Genomic DNA, 15,317 nt, shown 5'->3' with positions numbered 1-15,317 from the left:
TAAAAAATGGAAGAGAATCTTGAAAAAATGTCTCATTGATTGCATGGTATTGACTAATGAAATACACATCGACAATAATCTTTAAATTTCAAAGGCTGAAATTGAAATATAAATTTTATCATAGAACATTGTCTAGGTTACGTTCTAACCGTTGATGTTACTTCTTGGCATCGAATAATTTTTTAGCACCAACCTGAGCAACAAATTAAATGTTCGTAAATAGCTAACATAAAGGCAAATTCAGCTTTCTTATCAATAAAGTGCTCTCTAGCTATACGGTCGACCTAACTGAAACTTTCAATGGTATATTTAAACACATCGTGAATTTTGATACATCTTTATACTATATACATGTGTACATATATCTAAGTATCCTTTATATCCAAAGGGAATACTCACTTGAAGACAAATAAAATAAACATTCAATGATCCTTTTAAACGTTGCGAAACTTTACACTATATATACATACATGTATATAATATATAATTTTCCTTTATATCCATAGGGGATCCTCTCTTGAAGACGAGTAAAATATCTCGTCTAACTGACCTAAGATGTTGTTTTATCAAAACAAATTTTATCAGAAATCTGATAATAAACTTTCAATGATATTTTGAAACGCTACGTAACTTATGTTGCATCTTTATATAATATTTAATTATTATTTTTATCCATTGGGAATACTCGCTTGAAGACAAGTAACATAGCTGGTATTACTGACCTAACATGTTATTTTATCAAAGTGTCTTATTTGTTCAGATAAAGCTGTCACATCCAATAGGATCTTGAATCAATATGGGTGTCACGATTATTTTTTCCTTACATCAATCTTAGAAATTACACTTGAGATTTGTTTGATAGTATTGTAATTGTATTGATTTTGGCAAAATTGAAGCTTTGAAACTGATTAATTGTACAATTTGTGAACGTTGACTGTGATATCTTGTCAAACAATAGAATTTTCTGTTTGGACAAGCATGTCATATGTGTTTGATGTTTTGATTAAATGTTCTACATCGTTCGATGGATTGTAATTCGTTTAGAAATATATTGTCTAATAAAGAGATACAGTTTTTAAGACAGAAAGAGTGCCGCCACCACCACCACCTTTTTTGCTATTTATAAAGGATTTAATTATGCTGTTTTCAGAGACTGAGTGGTTCTATTAAAGTATAATATCTTTGTTATAGCTTCTGTGTGTATGAATATGAAACATAACTGCCTCCCAACACCAGAAGAGATCTCATTAAAATTTAAGGGGAAACAGGGGAAACAGTTTTCAGCTAGTCTTTTTATTTAACTGTGAAGACTCGATATTATAATTATTATAATTATTATAATTATTATTATTATTATTATTATTATTATTATTATTATTATTATTATTATTATTATTTTTATTATTATATTATTATTATTATTATTATTATTATTATTATTAAACATCTAAAGCATTAGTTTCGACATTTAGAAACAGGAAGTTAATCCAAGCAAATCACCTGATTACATCAAATGCCATTATGGACACGAAACATAAGATTCAATTTAATTTTTAAAAAAATCGTTACTTTGAAGAAATAAAAAATTGTTCATGGAATTATTGTATCATCTAAAAGTTGGAAAAAATCAATTTAGAATTCTCTGTATCATGAATTACAATAATTACGTTGGATTTTAAAATCGTGTAAAATATTGTTATTTAATAGTTTTCTGGATTATTAAGATAACAGAAAATGTCAGGGGAATTCAAGGAGCTTTAGAATAGTCGTCAGAAAGAATAAAAGATGTCTCTTGTCTTGTAATGTCATTCAGACAGTGACATTAATTATCCATCGGTTGCATCATTATACGAAACCATGTCATTTTTTTTTTAAGTAACTAAAATTATATTGGAATTAAAAGAGCGAATCATCAAAGAATTGAAAATGAACACGTCCTATAGTTAAATAATATGCATCTAATGAAACTCATAAAAGAGCACTTGCAACCAGAGAGAATATTTTACACTACAAAATAATTGTTTCATGCCATTGACATCTGATAACTCTTATATCCAGAGGTCCTCGTCCCCCAATAAAGTATACTAAATTAAGTATATAACGACTAAATCCTGATCACTGATGTGTTTCGTTGTGTCAAAAACCAGGTAGTTGGCTTTCTTGATTGCAATTTTTCACATTCTGTATTGTCGGGGAGACATTTAAAGTTGACCGGTTATACGGTACTGGGTTTGCTCATTGTTGGAGGTTGTACGGTGACCTATGATTGCTTACCTCCACGTCATTTTGGTGGACAGTTGTCATATCACATTTCCCCATCTTTGTATCGGTTTGAGGTAATTTATATTTAAATATAATTATATCTACATAGTCTAGCGAAGATCGAGCTCTTTTCAGGCAGTCCGAAACTGAAAAAGAAAGCAGCCTGTGCCATTGCTAGCATTTTGCTACTCGTACCATAACTGCAACAGCATATGATTAAACCAGAAAAGACAATAACATTCTTTAAATATGTATAATCATTTTTCTTTATATATCTATAACTTTTCAATATTAACTTTAAGGTGATAAAGGCATGGGCATCAGGAAGATGGAAGGCACGAACGTTACCACAGCGACCAGATTCCTTTTTGGAAAGAGTCGCAATGGGTGGTACAGAGGCAAAACTGACGCCAGGAGATCGGCGGACGAGAAAAATCTCAGATATCAGGTAAATATGATTAATTGATTGTTGGTGCTTAACAACAGCAAAAACGACTTCCCCCCACGACATCCCCCTCCCCCCTACAAAATAAACACACACAAAAGGTGAAATTAGAAAAGGAGGTGCTTTAATCAATAGGTGTTAAATGAATTTAACATTTAACGGGCTTCCGTTTTGCGTTACCTTTTATTATAAGTTAGATTACTAGTATATCAGTGAGTCTAAAGTTAACTAACCGGCTTTCAACTTCTCATACATCCAAAAGTTCAGTCTTTATATAAAGCTGTTTGAATGTATAAATTATGTCACACTTCAGAAGAATGAATAATAAATGTGTAAATAAGGCATCTTAAGAACCAATAATTTGATATCAACATGCCTATTGTGGCAATTAATGCTCTTTTCAGACATGCTTTAAACCACATTAAATGTAAACTATAAAATAGCAATGAAACACATCGTTGTTATGTATAAAACCTTCCAAGTGTTGTACAGAGCCATCACATAACAAATAAATAAATACCATACTGTCAGAATAGCAGACACAAGGATGTACTGTATGGTAAATACTTAGCCATTACAGTCATGTAACAATTACAACGTTCCTATAAAAGTCTAGTAGATTATTGCTGACTATAAATATAGACAAAGGTCACCACGGCAAAATCTTAACTTGTCCAGTAAGAGCCAACAAATAGGCAATTAACCACACGTTTTTTTTTTATTTCTTCGATAAATTGCAACTTCCTAGTACGTTGTAGGATTTTAATTCAGGACGTTGTTACGGGGCGCCGAATGGGACTCTTGTGGTTTTGTACTCGAAATTTAATTTTGTACGGACAAAAGTGAGTTTTGTTCAACAAAAATGAGTTCAGTTTAACAAAATTTGTAGCATACTACAAATTTAAAATTTTTTCATACAAAATTATCTTTCAGTGGACAACAGATACTTTTGTCATGACAAAATTCATTTTTGTAACACAGACTTTACTTTTGTTACCTAATTTGAAAATTGGGCGAAAAAGTCAATTTTGTAGGCAAATTACTTTAGTTTGGATTCTGTGAACTAATTTGCATACAATATCGACTTTTGTCTCACAAAAGTCGTCACAAAAGTCAATTTTGTCGTCACAAAAGTAAGTCAATTTTGTCGTCACAAAAGTAAGTCTAAAAATTTTGTCGTCACAAAAGTAAGTCAATTTTGTCGTCACAAAAGTAAGTCTAAAAATTTTGTCGTCACAAAAGTAAGTCAATTTTGTCGTCACAAAAGTAAGTCTAAAAATTTTGTCGTCACAAAAGTAAGTCAATTTTGTCGTCACAAAAGTAAGTCAATTTTGTCGTCACAAAAGTAAGTCTAAAAATTTTGTCGTCACAAAATTGACTTTTGTGAGACAAAATTGACTTTTGTGAGACAAAATTGAAGTTTGTGACACAAAACTCAATTTTGTCAATTTTGTCTCACAAAAGTCAATTCACAAAATTCAAGTTTGTCTCACCAAAGTCAATTTTGTCTAACAAAATTGAATTTTGTCTCACACAATTGACTTTTGTGTTTTAATTTCCATATCGGGTAACAAAAGTCAATTTTGCAAATGAATTTATATTTGCATTCCTTTTTGACAAAATTGACTAAAAAAATGAATTTTGTGATGACAAAAAGTCATCACAAAATTGAAGTTCTCATAAAACAAGTCTGTATCACATAGTTTTGTAAGACACAAATGATTTTGTCATGACACAGAATTGAATTTTGTACTGACAAAACCACAAGAGTCCCATTCGGCGCCCCGTAGTTTTGTTGCCTTACATTTGACGTCTAGTAACAAATCGCAAATGCATGAAATATTTGCCACTGGACAACAATAAATAAATACATGTTAATCATATTCAGGACGACAGTCGTGTTTACTTTCTTTGAAAATCACGCATTTCTTCTGTGTTTTATTTTTTTTTTTAAATCAAAATCTGGTTTAAATATCCTTGCACACATAAAATAAAAATTAAAAAAGACCGCTTAACTGTATTTTCTGAGTATACATGTAGATTTTCCTTAGGAAAGAGTTGGATCATATTGCTAATTTAGAAAGAAACAAACAAGTAACCATCGAGTAGCTAGTTATACGAAATGATTGAAACTCTTCGAATTACTATCTTATTGCAGCATATCGGTGTTTTTCTATATTTGATTAGCTTATTTTAATGACGTTTTTTATGCCAATATAGACACAATTTATTTTGTCCTTCATTTTTCAACGTCATCAGAGAATGTTGTTTACAGTCTCTGATTAATTTTAGGAAACTTACATGCTCAATGTCGATTGTCCATTTAACAGAATTGTAATTCGGTAACTAAATCAAGTGAGTTATTTTTTCCGAACGGACAGTATCCACTTAATAGAAACTGTCCTTGCACGGAAACACAAATCAATAATAAAAAAATAAACAATTCGTATATGTCTGACTGAAATTAATTGGAAGTCTGTACACTAACATTTGTCAATTTCTCCGTCAATCTCGCAATGAATTATGGGATATGTTTATATATATGAATGCTTTTCCTCAACGAAAAATGCATCAAAATAAATACTGGTAGACATTTCTATTTCATAATAATCCATTTCTTTATCTTGATCAAGAATGAGTTATCATTCTGCCGTCGTAGTAATCTGGGGAAAAGAAAATATCTTAATTAATATATCTGCATCTGGACTTTTCTTGTTATCGGCAGTAAAATGGTCTGACAAATGTATATTTTTTCTCAATGCCTTAAGCTATCGCCCAAACAAATTGTACTGTAAGAACTCACCAGTTCGATACGAAACAAATGTATTTGATAATTTGGGATCGACTGTTGCATCTAGATATTGGCTGATTCTAATTATTGTAAAAACGATCACAAGATTTAATATTATGAATTTGAAATCGTCAGGTAGCGTTCTTCAATATTTTAATGAATATCTACCAGTGATTGGAAAAAAATGATTTTTTTATCAAGCATTTTCAATTCACTGACACACGACAAACATTAAGATCATGTGATTGCCATGGCATTACCATGTGATATATGTAATTTCAAGGTGACCTCATCACGTGTCTAATTATACCTTCTAAGAAAGTATCAATGGAAATCTCCTGTAGATGAAACCTGTAAAATATCGTTTTCCCATCTCGAGTTCTTTGATGAATGTCTTTTATACCAAGAAGCCATCTTCACATGGAACAAAAAGAAACAACGATGGCATTAGAGACGGAATCAATGAATGAAAGCAAAACTTTTCCGAATGATATATATAACAACTCAAAAACAAGTATACATAAAGATAAAAGTAGAATAGAAAACATACCGAACCCCAAGGAAAATTTAAAACGAAAAGTCCTTATCAAACGGCAAAATCAAAAGCTCAATCACATCATACTTATAATGGAAACAGCTGTCATATTTCTGACAGACATTTTCAAAGGTACAAAATGGTGGATGTAGGAAAAAATGCTACAACGAAATATATAAGGGACAACTGTTACTTCTGAATGAATGGAACTAAGAAAGCTTTTCCGACTTTGAAAGATTTATGAACTTATTAAAAGTATCCACAATGAAAAAAACGAAAAAGGTCCGTATAGAACTGGTGAGTTCTTATACATAGATTTGTTTCGGCGATAGCTTAAGGCATTGAGAAAAAATATACATTTGTCAGACCATTTTACTGCCGATAACAAGAAAAGTCCAGATGCAGATATATTAACTAAGATATTTTCTTTTAATTCGACATGGTGTATTAATTCATTGCGTACAATCAGTACATGCACACTCCGAAACCCGACTTTAGGTCACAAAGGGGTCATGAAATAGAACAAAGTCCACACGTCATTGCAAGTTATGGCGGAACCTTGAAAAACAAAATTACCCGTATGTACAAGAGGAACCCCCCAAAACGATTTCCTGTTGGTTTTTCTCAATATAGTACTTGTCTAGATTTGAATAAAATATAAGTAACTGATTTAATCAAGGTTATATGGTCCCATACTTTGACGCGAACTTTTTTTTAAAATAAATCCATTTTAATTCCACCGAGCTTTAATGAATATCGTTTATCATGAGGAAGGCAGGAAATTTCCATAAGTGTGATAAATAATATCATTAATAGCTTGCTCCATCATTTGAGCTGAACGGCAAACATTGTTTTTCAATTTCAATATTGAAACAGAAAATAATGGATTGCGTTACATTTAATTAAATTGAATTCTCAACTCAAATAAGGTCAGAAGATTTTAAAGAAACCTGGCTTTGATATATAAAACGTATTTATGATCAAAGACGTGTGGCTTTCTTGATGTATTTTATCATTTTGTACATTTAATATTGATACATTTGTTGAAATAAAGGCTATCGTATGGCACTCTCGTTCTCTCTTTGAAGCAGGATGGGGACAATTGCACTAGTGTTATATTGTAATAAGATTTTATTTTTGTTTAAAGCAACTAAGTTAGCAACAGTTGTGTGCAATGCATAATTGCAGAATTATAAGTAGCTGCTACCAAACCACACATACACAATGTATACACACACAAAAAAAAGAAAAGAATTAAATTAATCTTATTCAATTTCATTTTATTTTCCCTTTTTATGTGGTCTGGATCGCCTTGGGACGGATCGACTTTGGTCCAGATCGACTTGGGGCCGGATCGGTTAGGTCCGGAACGTCCGTGACTAAAAAAAAAAACAAATATTTTTTATGTTTTTCTTTTCAGATATTGGAAAGGGTTTGTTGTGGATCCGTCGCAGTCTTACTACTATCGTTGGTTATTTGTTATATCTATTGCCGTCCTTTACAATATTATTTTCATCATCGCTCGAGCAACGTTTATAGAGATGCAACAGGAGTATCAAGCTTTATGGTTCACTCTGGATTACTGTAGTGATTTCTTGTACATATTAGATATGATTGTCTCCCTCAAAACAGGTATTTATTATATGTAGTAACCTACCATTCTTAAAAGGGGCCGGTGTCCAGGTGTTTGCAATTTTAATATATAACATACTCACTGCTTAATATCAACTGATTTTTACAGTTAGTTCGTATGTTAAGCTGAACAATTACACCAGTATCTCGTGTTAGGGGAAAGTTAAAGTTCCCACAAGCATTTTAAACCGTCACATTATGTGGGAGTCCTTTCCAATTCAGGAGAATGTAATTCAGTGGTAGCCTTTTGTTGTTTTTTTATCATATTCGTTTTGTATTTATATTTTTTCTACATTGATCAAGATCTTATTATTCTCGTTTGAATTGTTTCGAATTTAATTTAATTGTCATGTTTGAACGTTTTATAGCTTGGTATTATTGGTTTGTCTTATTGTTGAAGGCCATGCGTTGACCTGTATAGTTTATAATTTCTATGTAATTTGGTCTCTAGTATAATGGTGTCTCGGCGGCAATCATACCACATCTTATTACATGATTACCTTAATAATTAATGTCTGTTCAGTGATGCTCGAGGCCATCAGATTTAAAAGTCTGAAACCTAGAAGAAAGATCTGATAACTACGTTGATCTTGATGTGCAGTCTCGGAGAGTTTGATGTGTGGTCGTTTGCACTCAATATGCCTTTTCTAATTCATTTGCTTACGTCATAGATTAGCTAATCTTTTTTTCTGTTTCCAAATCTTTTTGTTTATTTCGGTACAGTTTTCTCTCTACAACTGTTTTATTGTCCAGACATCTTGAATGATCTTATAATTAAACCCTATATATATTCTTAATACTTTCCTACTTTCATTATTGTTAATGGAATCGTACGTACAAACTATCAAGTTGATAGAATAGAGAAATAGAAAACCATATCGAACCTTATTATATTAGTCACTACACTAGTATGCATACTTATTTTGGTAAATTAATTGGGGTGTCAAATAGAGAGGACCGAACTATATTTACGCATCGTTGTAAATATAATAGAATATGACGCCACTGTCATACAAATGAGAGGTTTAGCGCTATAAAACCAGGTTCAATCCGCCGTTTTCTACATTTGAAAATGCCTGTACCAAGTCAGTAATATGACAGTTGTTGTCCATTGGTTTGTTGTGTTTTATCATTTGATTTTGCCATTTGATTAGGGACTCTCCGTTTTGCTTTTTCTCGAAGTTCAGTATTTTTGTGATTTTTTTTTTTTTTTTGTATGAAGCGCGGATGCTATATGTGCGCACGGTCAACGCTTTTAAAACCTTATAAGATTACTAAAAGAAGCATCTAATATATATAATTGCACTGATTTTGCTAGGATCATGAAATACGGTTTCTATCATTTTTTTTTTTTTTTACTTGTCCAGTTTATTGGGGAAGCACGTGTCATCATGGATGTTAGATTTCACTTTGAAATAGAGGTTAATTTTAGAATGACGCAAGATAACTGTGCCAATCAAAATAACGTATTATAATGAAACGTAAATGCAATATAATTGTATGGGTGTTTTATACTTTCAATTACGTTGTGGAATAGTCAAACAAGCTGTTTGATGTACTAATGCCATGTATATTTCCAGTTATAAAATCAGTGTTAAATTTATTTGATTTAATTACAAAAAGACATAACTTTTGAATGCGTCTTTGACACGAAATCAGATAATTGTTTTTGTGTTTGGTTATTTAATCCAATATATCCGAAATGTTCTTTTATTTCGAATATCATTCTAAACAAGTCAATTAACTGCTCAAACAAAGTCATAAATATAGACAAGTAACTAAATGACATTTCGAGGGCAAATTAACCGCCATTCTGAAGTAATGACATCCGGGAGAATAGATTTGTGCACGCTAATTGTAACAACTTTTATGGTATTCAAAACATAGTCAAATATTTACATTTGATAGAGAAAAATGTCGTCTGCGAGAAAGAAAAAATGTCTTTTTGTCAACCCTGACTGATTGCACGAGCATATACACCACCATTCGGAAGTAATGACATCCGAGAACATATATTTGTGCTGGAAAATTGTGACAAAACTTTGTGTGTATTCAATAAATAATCAAATATGTATATTTAATAGAGACAAATGTCAACTGCGAGACGAGAAAAAATGGCTTAATGTCAACCCTGATTGATTGCTCCGTCATTCGGAAGTAAGCATCCGGGTGCAAGATAAACAATGGTTTCCTATTAGCGACAATAAGTTTCTGCATTCAAAATCTAGTTTAATGTTTGTATTTGATAGAGGAAAAATGCCGTCTGCAGGAGAAGACAATGTTTACCTTTACTGTGGAACCAAAAAAACTATAGACCTATATATAATGTTGAATGAGAATTGTCGAATATTTATCAGTAATGAGGATACCGTATTGTCAATTCATTCTTGTTATTTCTTAGAATACATTAAAATTTAAATAAAAAGCCATTTGAAGCAATCAGCCACCCTTTTCTTTTCTAGCTCCCGTTATCTCTTGACGTCATACAGGTATGAGCACTTTGCAGACGACACGTGTTCACGTGTTAGTTACGTATAAATTATCAGCTCAGTTAATAAATTTCTGATGTTACATCCGAAAAGTAACATTTTAAGATAATGAGATCCTTTTAAAACTATAATTCAGAATCTTTTAAGGTTTAATGGCTTTTAGATATTGTTTGCTAGATTCAACAGATCTATTGACGACCGAAGATTTATTGCTTCTCTCCAATGGATAAAAAAGCTTTTAATATGAAACAATTTTCCACAAAATAAAGGAAATAAGACTCACTGTCGTTCTTATACAGCCTTATATTTTTCTTTCTCACGCATGTGACGTGAATTAGTTTTACACATAATTGAATAGATAAAATATATGTTAAAAGAAATGTACGGCGTGCAAATCTGTTTATTTCTTATGCAGCAAAAATACTGCAATCTGATTGGTTAATTACCCTGGTGTAAATAACACCCCACCCTGGTTCACTCCGGGATAAAAAAAAAAATTGCCAAAAATTTCAGAATTTTTTATTTTTTTTTTGCCAAGATAAAAAAAAAAAATCAAAAAAATCAAAAAAAAAAAAAAAAAGAAAAAATAATCAAAATAAAATGTTAGAATTTCAACAAAAAAAAAAAAAAAAAAAAAATTTAAAAAATATTTTAAAAAGTTTTTTTTCCGGAAAACTCAAAGAACACCAAATTTTTCTGATTTTTTCAAAAAATTAAGTAAAAAGTATTTTACAATGCGCAGCAACATGGACATTGAAAAAATGTTACACTGTAAATTTTTCATTACCTTTTTTTCAATTTTACATCCTGGTTTCAAAATGAGTAAAGGAAATGTTCATAAGAAATAAATTCGTTATCTTGGTGTAATCAGGGGTGTACGGAATTTTACACCGTTGTTGAAAATTCATACACCCATTCGGCTACGCCTCAGGGTGTATGAATTTTCAACAACGGTGTAAAATTCTGTACACCCCTGATTACACCAAGATAACTAATAATATTTCTGTCCTCTGTGACATTTATGTTTATTCAGTCTGGTTGGGATCGGTACATTTATCTTTTCCTATACAAAGCTGACAAAAGGATTGGCACTTTTCTGCTGTCATACTTCAATTCAAACATATGAAGAAAACTAAAAGGAAGGATATTGACCATTACGACCGCTCCACAGACATGACTGTACCAAACAACCACGTCAATCCAATAAGTACTAAACCTTTTCTCGAATTTCTGATGTATAAAATTTAAAATCTAGCTAAAGATACAAGTCTTAATGTCATACTTAAGACAGGATTTAACCAGGGGTTGCCTTTTATAAGATCTTTATATTTAGTTTTTTTTTTTTTTTAAGAATACATTAAACTCTAATCTTTGGTAGTATTTTTGCATTTGGACATGATGTTTTGTATACCCTTGGTGATCTAGGGCTTAACACACTATAAAGACAATTATCTGTTTATTTGTATGTTACCCCGTGCAGTCGTTGAACCATATTGTCTTATTAAATATGCACATAATCTTTTTCTATTCATATAACATTTGGACAAAACGTATTCCAACAAAACGACATTAATGAAACAGTGGACAATTTGGAACATATTTTTTTGGACAGTAAATAATATTTTCCTATAAAGACCTTTTAAGGAAAAGTCAACAATTTTATCATTTAGCATGAACACAAACAATCAAATAAAGTCATTGCTAAATTATTCTGAAGGTTACTGTTACATGTATTATAAATAAAATTTCCTTTTTTCTCTTACGGGATAGTTTGTGAATTGAAATTTTATGAAAAGAATTCGGCAATTCCTTTTGAACTTGTAGTCAGATAACTAAGTCTCGTTTGCTCCATATCAACAGCCTCTTTCACGCAAGACTCACTAAGTTTTGTTATTTGTGTGTAACAACTTTGGGTCATGATTGTAGTACTATGTTGCTCATTATGGCAAAACTCCGTTCGTTTTTCTGTTCTGATAAAATTGAGAATGGAAATGGGGAATGTGTCAAAGAGACAACAACCCGACCAGACAAAAGCAGAAGGTCACCAATAGGTCTTCAATGCAGCGAGAAATTTCTGCAACCGGAGGCGTCCTTCACCTGGCCCCAAACAATGGCCCTGATAAATATTTCGTCAACAAATGAAATGTGTGTATCCTATGAAAGCATGCACAATTTTTTCAAATTTGAGTGTAAGATTCCAAAAGAGGGGCGAAAGATAGCAGAGGGTCAGTCAGACTCATAAATCGAAAATAAACTGACAACGCTAAGGCTAAAAAAAAATTGACAAACAGACAAATAATAGTAAAAGATCTTTAGAACAGAAAGACTAACACAGTGAGATCCCTGTAACCAAAGGGCCGTGATGTAGTGGTTAGCGCCTCGGACTACAAACACAAAGGTTCCTGGTTCGATCCCCGTTCCTTTGAGAAAATTTTATAGACTAAATTTTCGGTTCTCCCTGGACACCAGTTGCGAGTATGTTTTAGAGAAATGATGATGGTAAGTCGGAAGAAACGAAAAATAGCTGACCCGTTTTAAGAAAGAGACATATCTTTTGCGCGTATAAGACACCCTTGTAGATTTCGAAAAAGAGCAGACTAATGCCGCTACAAGACAGAACTCGCACCAGCAAAGTGGAAAGGGATTAAATATAAGTTGCAATAAATTGTTTCCCAATTCACGTTAACTAAATATGTATAAACTAAAACTAACAAAGAGTGGACAACATAGGGTTTGTATTTTATTCGGGATGAATTACACATTTAATATCTGATAAGCAGGTATACGTAGCAGCAACAACAAACCTTGAAAACGAACATACAAAGGCTACAATTTAATTATGTATATCTTTAATAAGATGATGACTTTTTTAATGGTATTTGTAGTCCAGTACAGTGTTTTAATAATTTTATTTTGGTCTATTTTAGGTTATCTTGAAGAGGGTCTAGTCCAGTACAGTGGTTTAATAATTTTGTTTTTGGTCTATTTTAGGTTATCTTGAAGAGGGTCTTCTCGTCAGAGATTTTACAAAACTTCGAAAAAATTACTTAAGTTCAACAAACTTCAAAACAGATTTACTCAGCATTGTACCTACCGACTTTTTCTATCTAATAACTGGTACAAGTGTACCAGAGTTGCGGTTTAACAGAATTTTAAGATTCAGTAGACTTTTAGAATTTTTTGATCGCACAGCAACTCGTACAAGCTTTACAAATATGGTGCGTATTCTGAATCTTGTTTTGTACATATTGATAATCATTCATTGGAACGCATGTATATACTTTGCTATGAGCAATGCAATAGGATTTGGAAGTGATGGTTGGGTGTATCCAAATACTACAAACCCGACAAATGCACGATTGACTAGAAAGTACATATATAGTTTTTATTGGTCAACTTTGACCTTGACAACAATCGGGGAAACCCCGACGCCAGAAAGAGACATCGAATTTTTGTTCGTTGTTGTGGATTTTCTTATTGGTGTTTTAATATTCGCTACAATTGTTGGTAATGTTGGTAGCATGATTACTAACATGAACGCAGCGCGTGCAGAGTTTCAATCAAAGATGGACGGGGTTAAGCAATACATGGAATTTCGAAAAGTTACGAAAGAATTAGAACAACGTGTCATTAAATGGTTTGACTATTTATGGACCAATAAGAAATCATTAAACGAAGAGGAAGTGCTTATGTCACTTCCGGACAAACTAAAAGCGGAAATTGCAATCCATGTGCATTTAGATACGTTGAAACGGGTAGCGCTATTTCAAGACTGTGAACCAGGACTTTTAGTAGAATTAGTGCTAAAATTAAAACTGCAAGTGTTTAGTCCTGGTGATTATATTTGTCGAAAAGGGGATATAGGCAAAGAAATGTACATTGTCAAAAGAGGACAACTAGGTGTTGTTTCCGATGACGGGAAACAGATTTTCGCTACCTTAAGAGAAGGTAGCGTGTTTGGTGAAATAAGCATTTTAAATATTGCAGGGAACAAGCACGGTAACAGACGAACCGCAAATATCCGGAGTATTGGGTATAGTGATTTATTTTGTTTATCAAAAGATGATCTTTGGGAAGTATTAACCCAATATCCTGATGCAAAACAAATATTGATAGACAAAGGAAAGAAAATATTAAGAAAAGACAACCTTTTGGACGAAGAACTTATGCAGCAAATGGAAGCTCAAGAAGAAACAACGGACCAAAAGCTACAACGCATTGACGGCAGTCTAGATACACTTCAAACTCGTTTTGCACGTCTGCTTGCCGACTTTAATACAACACAACAAAAACTAAAGCAACGAATCACAAAAATAGAGAAAGTGTTACGAAAAGATGAAGACACTATCTCAAACTTTTCTGCGTTTGATAGTTGATAGGAATAAAGGTAGATAAACTAAAATATGTGTGCGTGCTATGGTAAAAAATAATAATATGACTGCAAGACACTATGTAATTTTTACAATAACAATCAACTGATCAAACGGTCATGTTTTAACCGAGGATACATTTAATATGTCACTAAACCATATAAAACGTGATAAACTTTGTTCATATCCTAGTGCAGTAGATTTCAAAATATTCATATTCGGGAACTCCACAAGAGCTATGAACCCGTATCCCATTTGAAGCCCCAATAACAATATTGGTATACTTCAGTAGTGATTACAATCATCGATTACAATTCATAACATTCTTTTTTATTCACAAGAGATAGATCTCATATCCCCTCTTGAGTTAACCAATCAAATTGCAGGATAAGCCCGAATATTTCAAGCTAGTACTAAATTGACCAATGATTGGCTTTAATTTATCTCTGGGATATGATATGGTTAATATCAGGGTTTAACGTTTTTGTGATATTGTTATTATAGTCATTTTGGTGTTACATTATATGACATAACATTGCATTAAATTATTACATTACATTGGTTTTATGTTATGCGTTTTTTATGTGATCCATGTACAGATGAGTAATGATGCTTTCATAAAATGCTTTATAATCATACTATTTTGCTATTGCTCAGCTGCATGGTATATTAAACAAAATGTAGTACATTTAAAAAAAAAAGTAAAGATTAAAATAACTTGTAAAGTGTGAATAGAACAATATTTAAGGTTAAAAAGGGATGAAACGCAAGTACCTTAAACGGAAAATTAAGA

At 32.0% G+C, this 15,317-nt stretch overlaps 1 protein-coding gene across 1 annotated transcript in view; it reads left to right on the top strand.

Annotated features, from left to right (window-relative positions):
* The window catches only part of LOC143042591 (cyclic nucleotide-gated channel alpha-3-like), a 66,183-nt gene extending 51,106 nt beyond the window's left edge, over positions 1–15,077 (top strand). Inside the window, exons 3-5 of the mRNA XM_076214989.1 lie at positions 2,565–2,710; positions 7,454–7,665; positions 13,146–15,077. Of these exons, the coding sequence (XP_076071104.1) occupies positions 2,565–2,710; positions 7,454–7,665; positions 13,146–14,530 (1,743 nt within the window). The 3' untranslated portion in view covers positions 14,531–15,077. The remainder of the gene's footprint in view (positions 1–2,564; positions 2,711–7,453; positions 7,666–13,145) is intronic.
* Positions 15,078–15,317: the final 240 nt, after the last annotated feature.

This window comes from Mytilus galloprovincialis, chromosome 8 (genome assembly GCF_965363235.1).
Source record: "Mytilus galloprovincialis chromosome 8, xbMytGall1.hap1.1, whole genome shotgun sequence".
Taxonomy (NCBI): domain Eukaryota; kingdom Metazoa; phylum Mollusca; class Bivalvia; order Mytilida; family Mytilidae; genus Mytilus; species Mytilus galloprovincialis.
The sequence above is the reverse complement of the archived record's forward strand: the minus strand, read 5'-3'. Positions and strand labels throughout refer to the sequence as shown.